Source organism: Scatophagus argus, chromosome 21 (genome assembly GCF_020382885.2).
Source record: "Scatophagus argus isolate fScaArg1 chromosome 21, fScaArg1.pri, whole genome shotgun sequence".
Classification (NCBI taxonomy): domain Eukaryota; kingdom Metazoa; phylum Chordata; class Actinopteri; family Scatophagidae; genus Scatophagus; species Scatophagus argus.
In genome coordinates this window covers 1785048-1802220 of record NC_058513.1, presented here as the reverse complement: position 1 = coordinate 1802220, position 17173 = coordinate 1785048, and the positions used below count along the sequence as shown (strand labels likewise).

General features: G+C 40.4%; 2 protein-coding genes across 7 annotated transcripts in view; both read right to left on the bottom strand.

Annotated features, from left to right (window-relative positions):
• Positions 1 to 8443, bottom strand: part of tmem94 (transmembrane protein 94) — a 30686-nt gene extending 22243 nt beyond the window's left edge. For 5 of the 6 annotated variants that reach the window (XM_046376729.1, XM_046376731.1, XM_046376732.1 and 2 more), the window contains exons 1-3: positions 8322 to 8443; positions 6115 to 6533; positions 327 to 446 (exon numbers count right to left, since the gene is read on the bottom strand). In XM_046376729.1, the coding sequence (XP_046232685.1) occupies positions 327 to 446; positions 6115 to 6138 (144 nt within the window). In that variant the 5' untranslated portion in view covers positions 6139 to 6533; positions 8322 to 8443. The remainder of the gene's footprint in view (positions 1 to 326; positions 447 to 6114; positions 6534 to 8321) is intronic. The other variant, XM_046376730.1, reaches the window with a different exon arrangement.
• A 5467-nt stretch (positions 8444 to 13910) lies between these two features.
• myo15b (myosin XVB) overlaps positions 13911 to 17173 on the bottom strand; it is a 54013-nt gene continuing 50750 nt past the window's right edge. The window contains exons 62-66 of the mRNA XM_046378046.1: positions 17042 to 17169; positions 15923 to 16056; positions 15698 to 15831; positions 15285 to 15425; positions 13911 to 14445 (exon numbers count right to left, since the gene is read on the bottom strand). Of these exons, the coding sequence (XP_046234002.1) occupies positions 14359 to 14445; positions 15285 to 15425; positions 15698 to 15831; positions 15923 to 16056; positions 17042 to 17169 (624 nt within the window). The 3' untranslated portion in view covers positions 13911 to 14358. The remainder of the gene's footprint in view (positions 14446 to 15284; positions 15426 to 15697; positions 15832 to 15922; positions 16057 to 17041; positions 17170 to 17173) is intronic.

The window sequence follows — 17173 nt, the reverse complement described above, 5'->3', positions numbered from 1 at the left end:
AAGCAAAACAATATGCAGCGTGTTACATAAGGCATCAAACACGTGACAGATCTATTTAAAGGATGACCAAAGGAACTGTGCTGCTATTGGATGGGATCAAGGCTGTGTGGAATGTTTTTACATGTTCTTGTGTTTTCATGCTTATGAGAACCAGACATCTTCACAAGGAAGTGAGTGATGGGAAAACTCAAGTCTTGACAGTCCTCACTTTACTAAGTTTAGTTTAGGGTTAGGTTTAAAACAAATACCGGTTTTGGTCAGAATGATGATTTAAGTTTAGGAAGTAACTGTACTTAGAGGGCACTGATAGAAATGCGTATGTGTACCTGTGTAGAGACTCGTCTGCATGCAGCCCTTTGGTGCTGCTCCAACAGGCTGCTGAGCTGGTCCCGCAGCTTCACCAGAGCCTGGCCAGTCGACAGGCCCAGAGTAACAGCATCCTCTTCCTGCAACAATGTGTACAACAACCCTTTGACACCTTGGCTGACTCTTCATGCACAATTTGGCAAGATCAATCCCAGTACTTTGCTAAATACAATTATCACGGCTTCCAGTCTTAACGATTTGAAGACTTCATCAATGTATTTGTTTGTTTCATTAGTAAGAATAATTTCATGATCATAATAACGGTCTATGGTTTGGGCCCTTGACATAGTCCCTTGCCATCCTTGCAAAACCTGCAGAAACCCATAATACAGACATAGCTCTCGTATGCTTGTATTAAGGGTTTCTGCAGGTTAAACTTAACATCCATGCATCCATCCATCCATCCACTTTCTATACCGCTTACCCATCAGGGTCGCAGGGGGATGGAGCCTATCTCAGCTGACTGGACTGGTCTCCAGTCAATTGCAGGGCCAACACACAAAGACAGACAACCACTCATGCACACACTCACACCTAGGGGCAATGTAGAGTAGCCAATTAACCTAATGTGCATGTTTTTGGGATTGTGGGAGGAAGCCGGACTACCCGGAGAAAACCCACGCAGGCACAGGGAGAACATGCAAACTCCACATAGGGCCCAGACCGGGATTCGAACCTGGAACCCTTTTACTGCTAAACTTAACATTAAATACAAAAATTAAAGTTAAGACTGGTTAAGACCTTTTAAATACCAAAATAAATACCTGTTCCATCTTACCAGTCAAAAAATCATTGTTATTATTATTGTTGTAATGAATCTGGTCAACCTGCCAGCCATGACGGTGAGCAAATAAAAGTAGCGTAACAACACTGAATTGCAAGCCAGCTTGTTTAGGCTAAGCAAAGGACCCCATCTCCCCCTTGTGTCAACATGAGTGCGAGTCATTACAACGTGGATGAAAGAATGAAGATTAAATTACAAGAGCAGCTATCAGGTAAACTTGTTTTCTCTCCTCTCCAAGTTTAATGTCAGCAAATAACAGTAACATTGAGCTGATGTACTATCTCGCTGTGGTTCTCACTCTAGTCTGGCCAGTCCATCTCTTGGACCGTCTGCGCCACTCAGCCACTTCCTCGGCTACGTGCCCTGACTTTGAGCTTGACAAAAGTGCACAGAGTGAAACTATTTATTAGGGTTATTGAATTTCCCTATCTCTAGCTATCTATCTATCTATTTGTGCCATTTGATAAAGTCCAGTGGGAAATATAATCAATATAATAATTATTAAAACATAAAGTGAAGAATTTTAAAACAAGACAATAATTATCTAGTCTCCCAGTCAAAGTTTATAGTTACAAACCAGCTACAGGTTGGAGAAGATGAGCATACTGCTTAGGAACACCCACACAATCATGTCATCAGTTCGCAGTCATATAGGTGTGTGTGAGAGAGAGAAAGTGTCAGTATTTTCCTTAAGAGTTTAAATATTTACCTCATGAGACAAAAAAAGCCCGCTGCTCGAATATTGCTGAACTACTGCTGAATTATTTTTCACAAGCAGTTACTCAATGCCACCAGTTAAAACAAGATAGATGGGAGATTTTGAAATCCACAGCCAGAGTGGCTGCTGAACAAAAAAGTTAATTTCCAACCCTGTACCAGACTGCTTGTTGCAGATCTAAGGTCTCAGCAAAAGAAAATATTTTAAACAAGCTTAAGTAAATTTAAGACTTCATGATACTTTGTAAGGCCTTTCTTTTAACAAAATGAATTTGATGCTTTTTAATATTTGTTGATATTGGTGTCGTCAGCTGAGGCTGTCCATTGTCACCAATTCTTTTTGTGGTCTTCAAAGACAGACTCTCGAGGTACAGCCAAGCAGTGGAGGAAAATGTGAAATTATAGATTATTTCATTGGCTGGCATCAGCTCAAAAAATCCATATAGTGTATTATCCATGACAGTGGAGTTGTTGGCCTCTGCTCTATGGAACAGTTTTTTTTTTATATGTGGGACAGACAGGGAAGAGGCAGGGTTCACCCTGGACACCCAGGACAACCACACACTCTCACACTCACACCTAGGGACAATGTAGAGTAGCCAATTAACCTAATGTGCATGTTTTTGGTATTGTGGGAGGAAGCGGGAGAACCCGGAGAAAACCCACGCAGGCACAGTGAGAACATGCAAACTCCACATAGAAGAGCCCAGACCGGGATTCGAACCTGGAACCCTTTTGCTGCTAAACTTAACATTAAATACAAAAATTAAAGTTAAGACTCGTTAAAACCTTTTAAATACCAAAATAAATACCTGTTCCATCTTACCAGCCAAAGTATCATTGTTATTATTATTGTTGTAATGAATCTGGCCAACCTGCCAGCTATGACGGTGAGCACATAAAAGTAGCGTAACAAGACTGAATCGCAAGCCAGCTTGTTTAGGCTAAGGAAAGGAACCCTTTTGCTATGAGGTGACAGTGCTAACCACTGCACCACCATGCCGCCCAGTTAGCAATACTACTTATATCTAAATATCTATATAAAAATATATTTTACTTAAATATATAAGAAACCACCAATGGAAAAATCAATAATCTGGCTTAACAGTTGCAACAGATTCATCATTTGATCTATAAATGCATTTCACACTCATAAGATTTGATTAACTACGATATAAGCCAGAGAATGTGATGATCAGCTGTCAACTGACAAACTGATTAATCAAGCAGTATCACTGCTTTCACCATACACAAGAACTTTATCATTTATCATCATCAAATCTTTTCTCCGCATTAGGCAGGCTCAGTTCATACTCAAGACAGCTGCGTTAAAAATAGAAAAGCCACATCTAATGTTAATGGGAAAGCAACCTTTCCCACTCCCAATGTTACTGTGAGGGTGTGTGTGTCCAGCACATACACAAACAGAGAGACATGCACAAATGTCTAAAGTCACACACACATAAACACACAGGGTTCAGTTTTCTAGCTCTACGTCCCACACAGCCTAGCTATAAATATCTTTCCTTTTCCCCAGAGTAACAAAGCCTAAACAAAAACACTCAGAGGCACAAGGAGCCTAAACAGCCTTAGTGAAGCAGAGCATGCCTACAACGTGAGAAGGATCTACATTAACCTTGGATGATCACCAACACATAAGCACTACTGCTTTTATACCAAAAAACATGCTTTAACTATGGTATATGAGTGTCACAAAAACAGACAACAAACAGCCTTGGTACATTTATTCAGCCTTAACTAAGGACAATGTGTTCAGCTGTAGCTGATGGTAACAAGCAGACAACTTACGCTGCTCTTCTTCCTGAGGTAGATCCCTTCTCTCATCTTCAGCACCATGACGCCTTGCTCTGCTTCACTAAAATCTGTATTACTGCTGCTGGGCTACAAGGGCAATGTCTAACAACAGCTGTGCTACGTGACAAGAATCGTTACCTTTCGGGAACCAGTTCTCAAGATGTGAATGAAGTCCTAACTGGAGAGAGAGCCTGCTCATGTCTACAGTCAGGAGAGAGCTGGAAATGCTGCAAAACCTCACCCTAATTTACCTCGTCACTGGGCTGCAGACAACAGAGCCCAGCAGCAGTGCACGCTGCCAACTGGACTTCAATTCAAAAACACCAAGTCTGGCTGTCCCTCTGGTATGAGCCAAGCCTCATTCAGTTGAGCTCAGTTCAGCATCTGGCTGGGACACTAAGCATCAAAACCCTGACTACAGAGAGAGTAGGGGGGCCTCATTTGATGACAGGAACAATAGCAACCTGGCCTGTATAATCCTCATTAGGCTATTTAAAACTCTTGCCAACTGAGCATATTTTTCAATGATGGACAGATTTGTACAGAGAGGCCAAGAGAGACTTAGACGTAGAGACAAGAGACAAGGGAGTAGAGAAAATAGTAACAAAAAAAATTAGATATTCAGACTTAAACACAAAAGTGTTTGTCAAGTGTGTGAGGAAGACTGTGTGATACAATGAAAAGCTCCAGAACAGCAAGTAAATGGACCTTGTGCTGAGTGTTTCTGACTGTTTATAGTAAATATACACAAAATACATATAAAAAGCCAAACTGGTATCCTATTCCACTGTAATGCATTACGTCGGACAAAAACTCAACTCATCAAGGAGCTATATAAAACATTTGAAACACAGACTGACCACTCCTCAATAAGACCAGCACTTATGGCACCAGAGAACTCCCAAATGTGCATTTATCTTTGGATTGTGAGGTGTGTTTGCACTGCAATCCAACTACAATACCCCCCCCCCCCCATGTAACTGCCAACAGACTGTTCTTGCTGACACAGTCTGACCTCAGTCACCTGAGGAAGACTTGTCCTTCTTCTCTCTCCTTGTATATCGCACTAATGCACAAGCATCACAGTCATCAAATGTGTCTGTACGCCGCAATTTCCAACCTTATCCACTCATGTCTTTCCAACAGATCAAAACGCAGATGCCACTTTCGTCACTGTTCCAGTCTTTGTGACCGAAGCTAACTAAATGTTAATTCCTTTATTGTACCATGCAGTGCACCTGTAAGTATCTGCATTTGTTATATTTCTCTAATCATTCATTCAAGGTTTTCCTTTAGGTTGTCATTAAGTTGATATTTTAATTATCAAGACAATAGCCAATTTATTACTAAACTGGCAACTGAAGCAACTGAAGGCACCATCAGTCCTCTGTTGCTGATTATGAGTACAGTCCATCTTCAAGCTTGACCTACTAACGCATTCACAATATATTATATAACCAGTGGACCATAAAAACAAATGTGAATTCATACCACTGAAATGTTCATTCATGTGATCACATCACGTAATTCAAACATGGAAAATGAAAGAGCAACTCTACCTCCAACACCTCTAGGAAGTTCATGTTTCCTTTCGGAGGAGGGCAGCAACATGCTTCTGACGCTACTGTTATGAGTTAATGGTTATATAACAGAACACAGCACATAGATGGGAACACTGAGATAGAAAAGGTAAAAAGCTCGTCTGTGAGCCTGTTGAGCAATAGGTCACTGGCAGCCATGTTTCCCTTCCTACATGTTATGTTGACCGAGCAATGCCCCGTTGTGAAATGTCTCTCCTACACATCTATGTTTAACTAAAGAGGTTTGATCTTTTAACCTTCCAGAAGGGTTTAACTAAAATAACCAAAAATTAAAATGTGAACCTCCGCCCCCAAAAAAGTGTAGAGTAACTTTTCAAAATGTGCTTTGTTATTGCTGGTTGTATGTATTATTAAAATATACCAAATAAAATCAGATTTAAAAAATAAATAAATGTGGAACTGAACTTCAAACTAAAAAAATCTAAGCAGGAGCGATTTTTATTTTTTAAGCTATTACTTTCCAGCTCCTAAAAGTTATCCTGATATATCAGTCAAACTCAATTACCAATCGCAGTAACCTTTAGACAAATCTGTGTCTAACAGTTTTTGAAACCAATAATCTCACATTCATGATTGCTTTATACAGTGTTTGTCCAGGTGTGAAAGAAATCACACTGTACGTAGCGGCTTTTAAAGCAATAAATGAAGATTTCTTTAAACACCTCTGCACTATCTGAAGAGTACAACACCCAAAAAAATACATGAACCTACTGCTTAGAAACCCCTCATGGCAGCATCAATCCCAGGGGCAGTGTCTGTTCAGTAAACAACTCTCCACGTTGAGACATTTAGGTAGCACAGGCAGATGCTGAAATAAGCAACTAAACTCACCTGCTTCTTATCCTGCTGCTCCATGGCAACTGCAACCACTCAACATGCTCTGCTCTTCAACTAGCCAACGCCACCTGGCAGAGCCCTGTCAGTGCTGCTCTGCAATGTCCCAATCTAGAAGCTGCACACTTGTTGCTCTTGGCTGGTTCCCTCTCAGTCCACTGCCTGTGGAATCTGCTGATCAAGTGGGTCAAATCTGTACGGAGGAAAATGAATAAGGCAGGCGGGTGCAGCCTTGGTCCCCCACCTGGCAACACCTCCTGCCCCGCCTCCTCTGCCAGAGTGACAGGAGGCACACCGACACCTGGAGTGACCAGCAGAGAGAAGCAGGGATTTGTGGGATTGAGGTTTTTGCTTGGAGGATTAATTGTTGCTCGGATGTGATGCAGGGATCCTCTTCATAACATTCATGTTGAGCTCTGTGGATAATGACAAATGACAAATTACACGACTCAGTTGAAAAAAGTTAGGTCTCACTGAAATGACAGCTACACTAACTTCAAGTGCAGTAATCATTGCTGTATGGGCCAGTTATTAAATAATTAAGACACTTCATAGCTGGCAGGCTTTAGTTTTCCCACATCAGTTCAGCCTGCTTAGTTAGCTTGAATGCTGTCATGCTGTGGTGGTACTGGGCTATAGCAAAAGCACCCAGATGTTAGCATAATAGCTCCATTGAAAAACAGCCCAAGGCCCTGAAACTACTGACACCAGGCTCACCACTCAGTCTGAACACATAAGCATCTTCCTCTGGCACAAAAAGCCCAGTGAACTCCAGAGTCAGCAGTCTCCATTGGCAAAGAGTTGAGTGCTCAGCCAAACAGAGGAGAAAACAACCAGACAGACCGAAGGGTGAAAGGGTGCACTGACTACAAAGTAAGTAGTACTGACTGTTTGAGTAAAAACCACCACACCTAAGAACAGTCCTATTGGAGGCTCTGAAGGTGTGCAGGTAATGCAAGGAAAGTCAAGCAGGCTTGAAATTAGTCCTGCAGAGTGTATCTACATACACTGTTAAAAGAAGGGCAGGGGCATGTATTTCAAAAATACAGTCTGAAATTGTAATCATAGTAGGAAAGGCTGATGTTCCTGACAACATTAACAACGGTTATATTCAAAGCAAGTGTCCCAGTAGGCCTTTATAGTGAGGAAGTGAGCAAGGAGGAACAACACCAGCACCCTGAAACTGAAGCAGCTTCCAGGTCTGTGGACTGTTTGACACTCAAAAATCTACTCCTACATAAACCGTAATCTGTTCGTATACACTCACATTACTGCCCACAATAATCAATGTCTGAAAACTCTGCAGTGACAACGTCGGTGTTTTCATGCAGGACAACGAACGTCATTTCTTCTACGAGCCATGTGTAAAACTGTCACCCACTGCACGGGTGAGACACGTTCTCAAACAGGTCTACTACTAGCTAAGTAAACACGAGCTAATCCTGTCAGCCGAGCTCAGTGACTTTTAATGGATTTAATTTCCTCAGTTTAGCCTCCCCGTTCATCAAAGTCATTCTGGCAGTGCTGAAATAACGTGTGAAACTGCCGTCAAACGAGTATTTTGTTGTAGATGATGACGTCATACCGGCGATACAAACATTTGCTGAGTTCATAATGTACATGGATTAATTAGCTAGATAGAACCATGAATATGAGGTGAAGCTTTCACTGTCAACGGAAGTATATACAAGAGTTCACTAGCGTAAATGATTTGCAACCCTTCACCGAAAGTCAATCTTAACCGCAACGCACAACAGCGTCACTAAGAATATCGCATTTCAGTAAAATACACAACAACCGCTCACACTTGTGCCCAATAATTACGTTAATGTTTGGATGAAATACTGTGGGAAACTACGAGAGAAGCATAACGTTAACATTTCCTTCAACGGTCGAAAATGACAACTTGTGTCGCCTGGTATATCGTTTTAAGCGTCTATCGAACTGACAGTCGAAGTCATTTTTGTTATGAAATGTAACAGTCCTTACAATATTCACCGTAAAAAATAAGTTTAAGTCGGTGTTTATGTTACAGTCCTCTCCACACCGAGTGGCTGGCATCGCGGCTAATGTATATGCGTCCCCTTCTCTTGATGTCAAAGGCAGATGCTAACAGACGGTTCGACCGAACTAGACTTACACTGTTGCAATATTCACCATAACAACACATTCCGTCGATTTACAGTTACAGTCTGCGAACTCACCTTTCGTAGTTTCAAGAGGTCCTAGATATCTTTGCAAAATTGTGTTTTCTCTCGAATAAAAATGTACTCCTGGGCATCTACTGTACCACAGCAGCCATATTGGGGAGCGTTCTGCCTGGAAGAAGGAGTTGTGCGTTGTAATTGGATGGCGTTAGAGTATTTTTCTCTCTGATTGGCTGAAACCAGAGTGGGCGAAGCTATATTTTCTAAGATTGTTTAAGGTTCTATTTTGAAATAGGAAACCTCTACTGAAGAGTAGCTAGCTACCAATCCATGACATTCATCGGAATATGTTATGTTATAATATCTATTACGACAATAACTTGATAATGATAGTAGACAAAGTATAATAACTATCACTAACTATTGCAAAAATGTATGGTTAGAAGCTGTGACACGATATGAGGTAGGCGCTAGGTTTTCTGTAGCCACTTGTCATCGCCTTTCATCTACAGTCTGTGGCTTTATCATATTGCAGCATTTCACGAAATTAACATTTTACAACACAGAGAATACTGTATTGTTAAGCACAAACGAAAACAACTGAGTGAGTGAATTTTATCATTTCCTGTTCATCCTGTTTGCCCCATTTGTAAATGATGTGCTGTAAGACTAAACCACCCTTCGACTCAAAGACTAAAATGACTAATATAAATGCAATGCGAAAAATGCAATGCGAAAAATGGCGATCATTTTTCTAGACAATATAAAGAGTAAAATCTTGATTCTGTGAAATTTAGTTTTGCATTATTATATTGTTACTTTTACTTTGTTAAAAGGTCTTAATACTTCTCCCACCAATGCTAATTTGTGATTATACTGCCCAAATATGTGGGGAGGAAAGGCAAAGAATTAAATTGGCACAAGTTAATGTGTGCTAGACTGACAGAATTCAGTTTTGATCCAACTTCATCATTCTGACAGCAAGTTAAAATGTAAGAGAGTAAAAACTGAGTAAAGCAAATGAAAGTAAATTTCAGAGGGAGCTCAGTGTAGCCTAGAAAACTACAGACAAAGGCAGAATTCTCTGGGATGGTGCAAATAACTGTTGCCACTGTAATGTCCTTGAGACACACAATTTGCTAACATTAATACCTGCACACATTTGACTGTTACATAACATGCTCTGGATCACACACATTATATTAAAACTGTGTAATTTGCTCTTGAAGACCTATTATTCAACATGTATGACTTTGTTTGAAAATAAAATTTCCATCCTAGACTTTTGCTCTGAGTCAGTTTGTCATGGTTTTGATCCACTGAAGGAAATCTACAGTGTTATAACATTTAATTATATTTTGGCAGTAGTGAGAGTCCAAGTATGTAGAAAGAGTTTGTATTTATCACTTTCCTGTTTTAACATGACAATGACTACTTCCGGGCGGCACGGTGGTGCAGTGGTTAGCACTGTCGCCTCATAGCAAGAGGGTTCCAGGTTCGAATCCCGGTCTGGGCCCTTCTATGTGGAGTTTGCATGTTCTCCCTGTGCCTGTGTGGGTTTTCTCCAGGTACTCCGGCTTCCTCCCACAATACCAAAAACATGCACATTAGGTTAATTGGCTACTCTAAATTGCCCCTAGGTGTGAGTGTGAGAGTGTGTGGTTGTTTGTCTTTGTGTGTTGGCCCTGCGATTGACTGGCGACCAGTCCAGGGCGTACCCCGCCTCTCGCCCGTAGTCAGCTGGGATAGGCTCCAGCTCCCCCGCGACCCTGACGGATAAGCGGTATAGAAAATGGATGGATGGATGACTACTTCCCTACGTAAAGCAAGCTCCATAAAGAAATGGTTTTTTCCAGTCTGGTGTAGAAGAGCTTTGGCCTACACAGAGCCCTGGCCTCTATCCCATCCAACACATTTGGTATGTACTGGAACACCGACTGAGAGCAAGATCTAATCAGCCAATATCAGTGTAGGACATCTTGTGTGTGAATGGGAACAAATCCCTGCAGCCAGATTCAACATCTGCTGGAAGGCCTCAAACCAGAAGAGTGGAGGTTGTTGCAGCAGCACATTAGTAAGTATGGTTTTGGAATGACATGTTCAGTAACTATATATGGGTGTTATGTTTGGATGTCTGCATATTTCCGGCCATGCAGTGTGGTTTAAAGGAATAAGTACAATAACAATTTGGGGAGTACTCTTATTCACTTTTTTAAAGAGTGACATGAAAAGATGGATATTAGTTTCAGTGTGTGGTTTTAGATGAAAAAAATACAAAGAAGTTCTACTCCAAAGAAGGATAGCCTTTATATATATATATATGTATATATATATATATATATATATATATGTATATATTAGCATCACCTAAAGAGGCTGTAAAGATACACTGTATAAGGCAAAATCCCTGCATATTTCAATGATTGTTGTAAAAACCCCACATTTCTTAGTAACTTTCTTTGTTGGTTCATTAAAAGTGAGAAACCTGTCATTCTTTTTAATGACTATTAATGAACAGAATCACAACATGTTAATAAGGTTTAAGATATAAGCACCACCAACAGACACCCTCATGTGGCTGGAAAGAGAAGGTGATCTATGGACAGTGCAAAAAACATAATGCCTCCAGCCTCACCTATCACTGTGAAAAAAGAAACAGAAATCATTCAAGAAATAAACTGTACCTGTACTAAATCTACGTTAAGTCAGAATCACAAACAAATACTTATTTTCCTAATCAATCATTGCTAGATAACATTTATGTTATTTATTTTTAGATCATCAAAGTTTTTATTTATTTAAATACACACATCAGCAGTATCAATACATTTGGTTATAAAATATCCATCTTTCCAATTCTACTGTAAGCTGTACTCATTGTATAATTATTTCTTTTAGCACGTGAAGGAATTGATCCACTTCCACCAGCTTGTCTGACGGGTTCCAGGGCGTTCCCAGGCCACGCGAGAGATATAATCCCTCCATCATGTCCTGGATCTGCCTCAGGGTCTCCTCCTGGATGGACATGCACAAATCAATTCCCCAGGGAGACGACTGGAAAGCATCCTAACCAGATGCCCGAACCACCTCAACTGGCTCCTCTTGATGGAAAGCAGCGGTGACTCCACTCGGAGCTCCCCTCGGATGTCTGAGCTCCTCATCTGATCTCACTGAGCCCAGCAACCCTGTGCAGGAAACTCATTTTGGTTGCTTGTATCTGTGATCTTGTTCTTCCGGGCACTACCCACAGCTTGTGACCATAGACTTCGAAGTTGATCATCGACCTGCAACCTAGGGTGTCTTGGTGCCAGGTACACTTGTGGACACCATTATGTTCGAACATGGTGCTAGTTATGGACAAACTGTGACTAGCACAGAAGTCCAATAACTGAACACCTCTCAGGTTCAGATCAGGCAGGCCATTCGTCCCACTCACATCTCTCTGGGTCACACTGTTGTTGCCCCCAATGAAGTCCCCCAGTAAAACAATGGAATCCCTGGTATGGGGCATCTTCTAGCACCCATCCCAGGGACTCCAAAAAGAATGGGTAGTCTGAACTGTCATTTGGTGCATAAGCACAAACAACACTCATGACCTGTTCAGCGACCTGAAGGTGCAGGGAAAAAGCCCTTTTGTTCACTAAACACCAACATACAGGCAGAGGGCCATAGGTCTATAAGTGAGCCCACTCCTGCCCTCACCCAAGGCAACTCCAGAGAAGAGAGTGGGTCCAACCCCTCTAAAGGAGACTGGTCCCAGAGCCCAAACTGTGTGCAGAGGTGAGCCTGACTATATCTAGACAGTATCTCTCAACCTCTCACCCTTAAGGGTGAGACAAAGAGCGGTTCACACAGACTTCTATGAATGGTAAACTCAAGGACAAGGCCGGCCTTTGAACATGGGGCCTGGCCGCACCCAGCCGAAGCTTGGTGGTCCAATCCCTGTTTGGTGAAGCTAGCTTAATACTGATTGCAAAATTTTAATTCATTTATTTCCAACAGATTGAAAAACTTAAGGATATATACAGTTGGTTATTTTAAAAGGCCGATCATTTTATAATTGCATATAGCTTACTCTAAATTTAGTGGATTACAAAAATTGAATTAAAGATGGTTTTATTTTACTTTTAGATTTTAAAAGTTTTGACATAATTGGGCAAGTTTCTGTTTTGTATTTTAAATTTGCTGAATTAGAGATTCTCTACTGATAAAAGCTGTGAAAAATGTGACATTTTAAACTTCCCATTGTACCAAAAGCAAAGGATGTCCATTTTAAATCAAAGTAATGGGAAACAAGGACCATGAGTTAATAGTTTTAGTCAAGAATTAAGGGAGTATTCTTTGGTTGTGTCTGCATTTTTCTTACTGCTGTTTCACAAACAGCCAGTGGTGGTTCTGATGCAGCAGATTGTGAACTCTAGTTCCCATGGCAGACAGGCCAACCTCTTTGGCTGTCACAGCTGTGTCTTTGTGTCTCTGTGTCTCTTGAGGCGAACTCAAGCTCATTACCTTCTCTCCTTTCACGCTGCCCTTACATGTGAAGATAATATTGTATACATGGGAGAAAGCTTAGAGAATTTAAAACTGCAGTTTTCTGAACAAAAGATTTGTTTCTTTTATGAACATAAAGGGAGCACATAACACGCATGGGGTCTTGAATCATTATTGACAGAGAGTGAGAGGCAGTGCATTCTTTAATTAAGGAGTAGTCAGGTGAACTTAACCAGGTAGCTAAACGAGGAGTGACAAAGAGTGAAAACAAGAGCCAATTAGTAAGGAGGAAAGGGAAGAAAAGGGTGGAGCTTGTATGCTGTAGGTCATTATCTCATCAGCCTGTAAAATGCCTTTCCTCAAAATAAATCAATTCTAGCCAGTATGCCTGTAACCACATATTTTGAGGAACACACACACACACGATATGACCTGTGATGTGATCTTAAAGGGTGAAAAAGGCAGGGTTTTTTTTTTGTTGTTGTTTTTTTTTTACAGCACAGCTAAATAATTGCTACAAAATATCTTGTTGTTGATCTAGCTAACAAGAGCTAACTGAGTAAATCTGGTACCAGTTGTTGAGCTTGTCATGTTAAGAGGCATGTGATGGGCTGAAAGTGTGAAAAACAACAACATACAAGTCACGGTGGACCTTTTTTTCCCCCTCAGTGCATCTAGTTCTTTAAGTCTTTATTCATTAAGCTTAATTGTTCTTTTTGTTACATCCTCTCTTCACCCAATACTCATATTTCAAGTGTAAATCAGGTGAAAAAACACACATTGAAGTTAAAGATGAATTTGACTGACACAATTTATTTTACACATCTTCATTATCATTGTTGTCAATCTTATGTTTTAATAACTTGGAGAGAGATATTTGATATTTATTTTTCATTGTGCAAATTTATTCAGAGTTGTATGTATGGATCTTTGTTTTGGCAATGATTTTATATCTTATAAATCACTGCTGCTTGTCTTGGCCTGGACACTCTTGTAAAGGAGATTTTTAACTTCAGTGAGTCCTTTTTTTTCCCCTGGAAAATAAAGATTAAGTAAAATAAACAAAATAAAAATATTCATATGATTTATACTTGTGAACTCATCTTTTTAACAAAACCTGAAAAAAAATTAATAAATTCAAAAGATTCAATTAATCAACATAAATCTTTAATGCTTATAAATTATTCACTTACATGACAACATTCCAACATTAATTTCCAACTCTGATTAACAAACTTTACATTTCAGCAATTGTGTCATAGAATTTTAATGCATCGACAAACTGATTTATTCATACAGTAACTGATGAATTACTCAGACCCGCTCTCATGCATTCATTTATGGGCTATGAACAGAGTGTTACATGCGTCATCATCACTTGTTCTCGGATAACATATCAGCATATTCATGTTTTCAGCTCATTTCATCATTGACACACTAACCTTACAAAGAAAAGATAAGATAAAAAGATAAATTAACATAAATGGTTTATACAAAAGTCTGTCAGAGAAGCCAGTGATCAACAAAAACTCTGGGATTCACTCTGTGTGTGTGTGTGTGTGTGTGTGTGTGAGTGTGTACATGTGTGTGTGCCCGTCTGTCTCTACAGGCGATGTGAAATGGAGCTGTTGACTGCTGGTCGAATAAACTCTTCCATTATCAGAGCCAGGATGTGGCACAATTCCTTAGCCTGAAAGAGACAGATGAAACGCTTGTAAGATTTAAACTTTCACCATATATCCTAATCTCACAGTAGCTCATTAAAACCCTAGATACAGAAAAGGTGAAGTTGTCCTTTAGCCTCAAACTGGGTTTGTACATTCGAGAAAGGTGAGAAATGTCTTAAATAACCATAAACCACAGTTATTACACAAAATAAGGAAATATTGGATGTTTTGTGTGCCAAATATTAATAACCACGTGCATATGAGGTCAGAAGAGACATTTATGCCACCGGAATTTGGGGATTTTGATGATCTCTGGAATTGTTCTTTTTCTGTGACAGGGTGATTGGTAAATAGATAGATAAGATCCCTGTGTGATTTTAATACATAAGTGTACTAGTTATAATATCATCATCAGCAATTTTAATCTTAGCAAAGGTTTGTAACTATTTCCCAAAAATGCATTGCAACTTGCACACTGGTGCTCTTTTTATTTTTTTTCACCCATGTACCTCAGACAACCTGAATCACTGCAATGAATGGCGCAAAAGCTCTGGCATGAGACAATGTGTCAGTGCGTGTCTGATTGACATACTTTTCACATGAGGGAACACACCTTTATTTATGTCTAAAAGCATTTTTCCCACAGCTCGTCATGAAATCTTTCTGTTGTTCTTGTTCAGGGAATGAAAATGTTACAAAGAAATTTAGGAGCCGGATTAATATTTGGATCATCCCATTACAAATGTTTCTCTCATGTCTCAGTCGCATTACCACTCCTTTCATGATGTGAATCCATAGATGTCAAGTTGTAAAAAATACAATTCTCCCTTCAGTGTGAACATGTCGTCACCACTGTTGTTACCTGCTTGAGATGAATGGTGATTTTTTTGGGACGGCCTGAATTGCCATAATTGATGTCCACAGCTGGGACTTTGTTTTGTTTCTTGGGATGAATTGTGCGCATGGACTGCACATCCGCCAGAGGAATCTGAAACACTCGCTCCTGCAGAAGAAACATGAATCAACAGGTAACAGATATGGCTTTTTTAACAACTGCATGTTGGGCATCAGTGTAATGCACTTCTGTTATCCTCCAGGAATGTTGGCCAGCTGCTGAAAATGAGACATTTGGATTCAAACACTGAAGCGATGACAACCAGATGAGACAGAGTTTACCCCTAAACCAGTATAAATGATTCATACAAATATAACTTTACATGGTGAAAACATAAACGTCTCATGTTCAATTTGGTGAGGTGAATTTGCAAATGGTACCTGTGTTTTGGGGTGAAGGAACAGCACCCCCTCCTGGCTGATATTGATTACGCATGGAGAGGGACAGCCACGTTGGCTGACCTTCTGGGCTAAGAAAGCATTGGAGCCGAACAGAGGCAGGGTGGTAAGAAACTCTGAAAAACACAGACAAATACAGTTATCACCAACGGCGAGAGGAGAGGAGAGGAGAGGAGAGGAGAGGAGAGGAGAAACGCTAATACGTACCAATAAATTTCATTTTGGCATCTTGAGGGCTAAGGGACGCCATGGCAGCTATCTGGCCCTGACAGAAAGAGTGGATCTCATCAACTTTACTGCTGATTCCATCCTGTGAGGGCAGGTACTCCTTTATCTCAGGCCTTGTGGAGAAATACAATCACCAAGGGTCAATATACACATAGATAACAATGTAGAAGTATTTAATGATATTGCATTAGTCACCAGAAGATGTTTGGCAGCTCCAGGTACTGTAGATTATCAGGATTATGTGATTTGATTGCACACCGGAAAGCAATGACCGACCAGTGCTGCCAAGTATGATGGAGTTTATCCTCTTAATGCTTTGAATTTGAATTGAATCAACTTAAAGGCAATGACTGATGACCCTCCAGCTGCCCAGCATTTAAGTGGTATTCTAACAGTTAAGAACCGTGGTAAAGAATTATCCCTTTCAGTCAGGGAATTTAAAGAAATACTTCAACATTTTGGTAAAAAAAAAAAAAAAAATTAATTTGCTACATAACAGCGGGATGAAAAGATATCAGTCTCATGTAAGGATATGATTAGCTTAGCTTAGCATGTGGACTGGAAGCAGAGGGGAACAGCTAGCCTGGCTCTGTGACGAATGACTGTTGAAGGGAAAAACCTACCAACATCTCCACCAAGAAAGTAATCTGAGTATTTAAAAATTAATTTGTTAAATTCATGCACAAATAGAAGTGGAAATGTGTACAACAGGTTTAAGAGGAGTTATGACACAATGACAGGGAGTAGCAATTGTTCCTCCCACATAAAATTGTTGTTCTTACATTTCTGTTTGTGTGCAGATTAAACTAATGAGATACAACATATTAATGAGTGAGGTTTAAAGGGGCTGGCAGGAGTGTTTTTGAACTATGGACAGAGCAAGCTACAGCAAAATGCAGTTTAACTACCAGCTTAATTACATGTAGCTCACTACTCCTCAACACTGGATGTCATTAATACATTCTTGAAAGTGAGAGGGGAACAGGCTGCCATCAAGGCACTCATGTGTTCTGTATCTCGGTGAAATGTTTGTGTTTGATATCTTTTCTTTCCTGATCAGTAAAGCATTACTGGGATTACTGTGTGCATACGACTCACAGCGAGGGCTGGTGCTTCAGTCCCTGAGCCAGATGCAGCAGTGCTGACAGCTCTGCTATCTGCTGGATGGAGGAACCACCTGCAGCAGGAGCAAGCATCAGCTGCCCACTCAGATATTCACCCAGGAGCTGC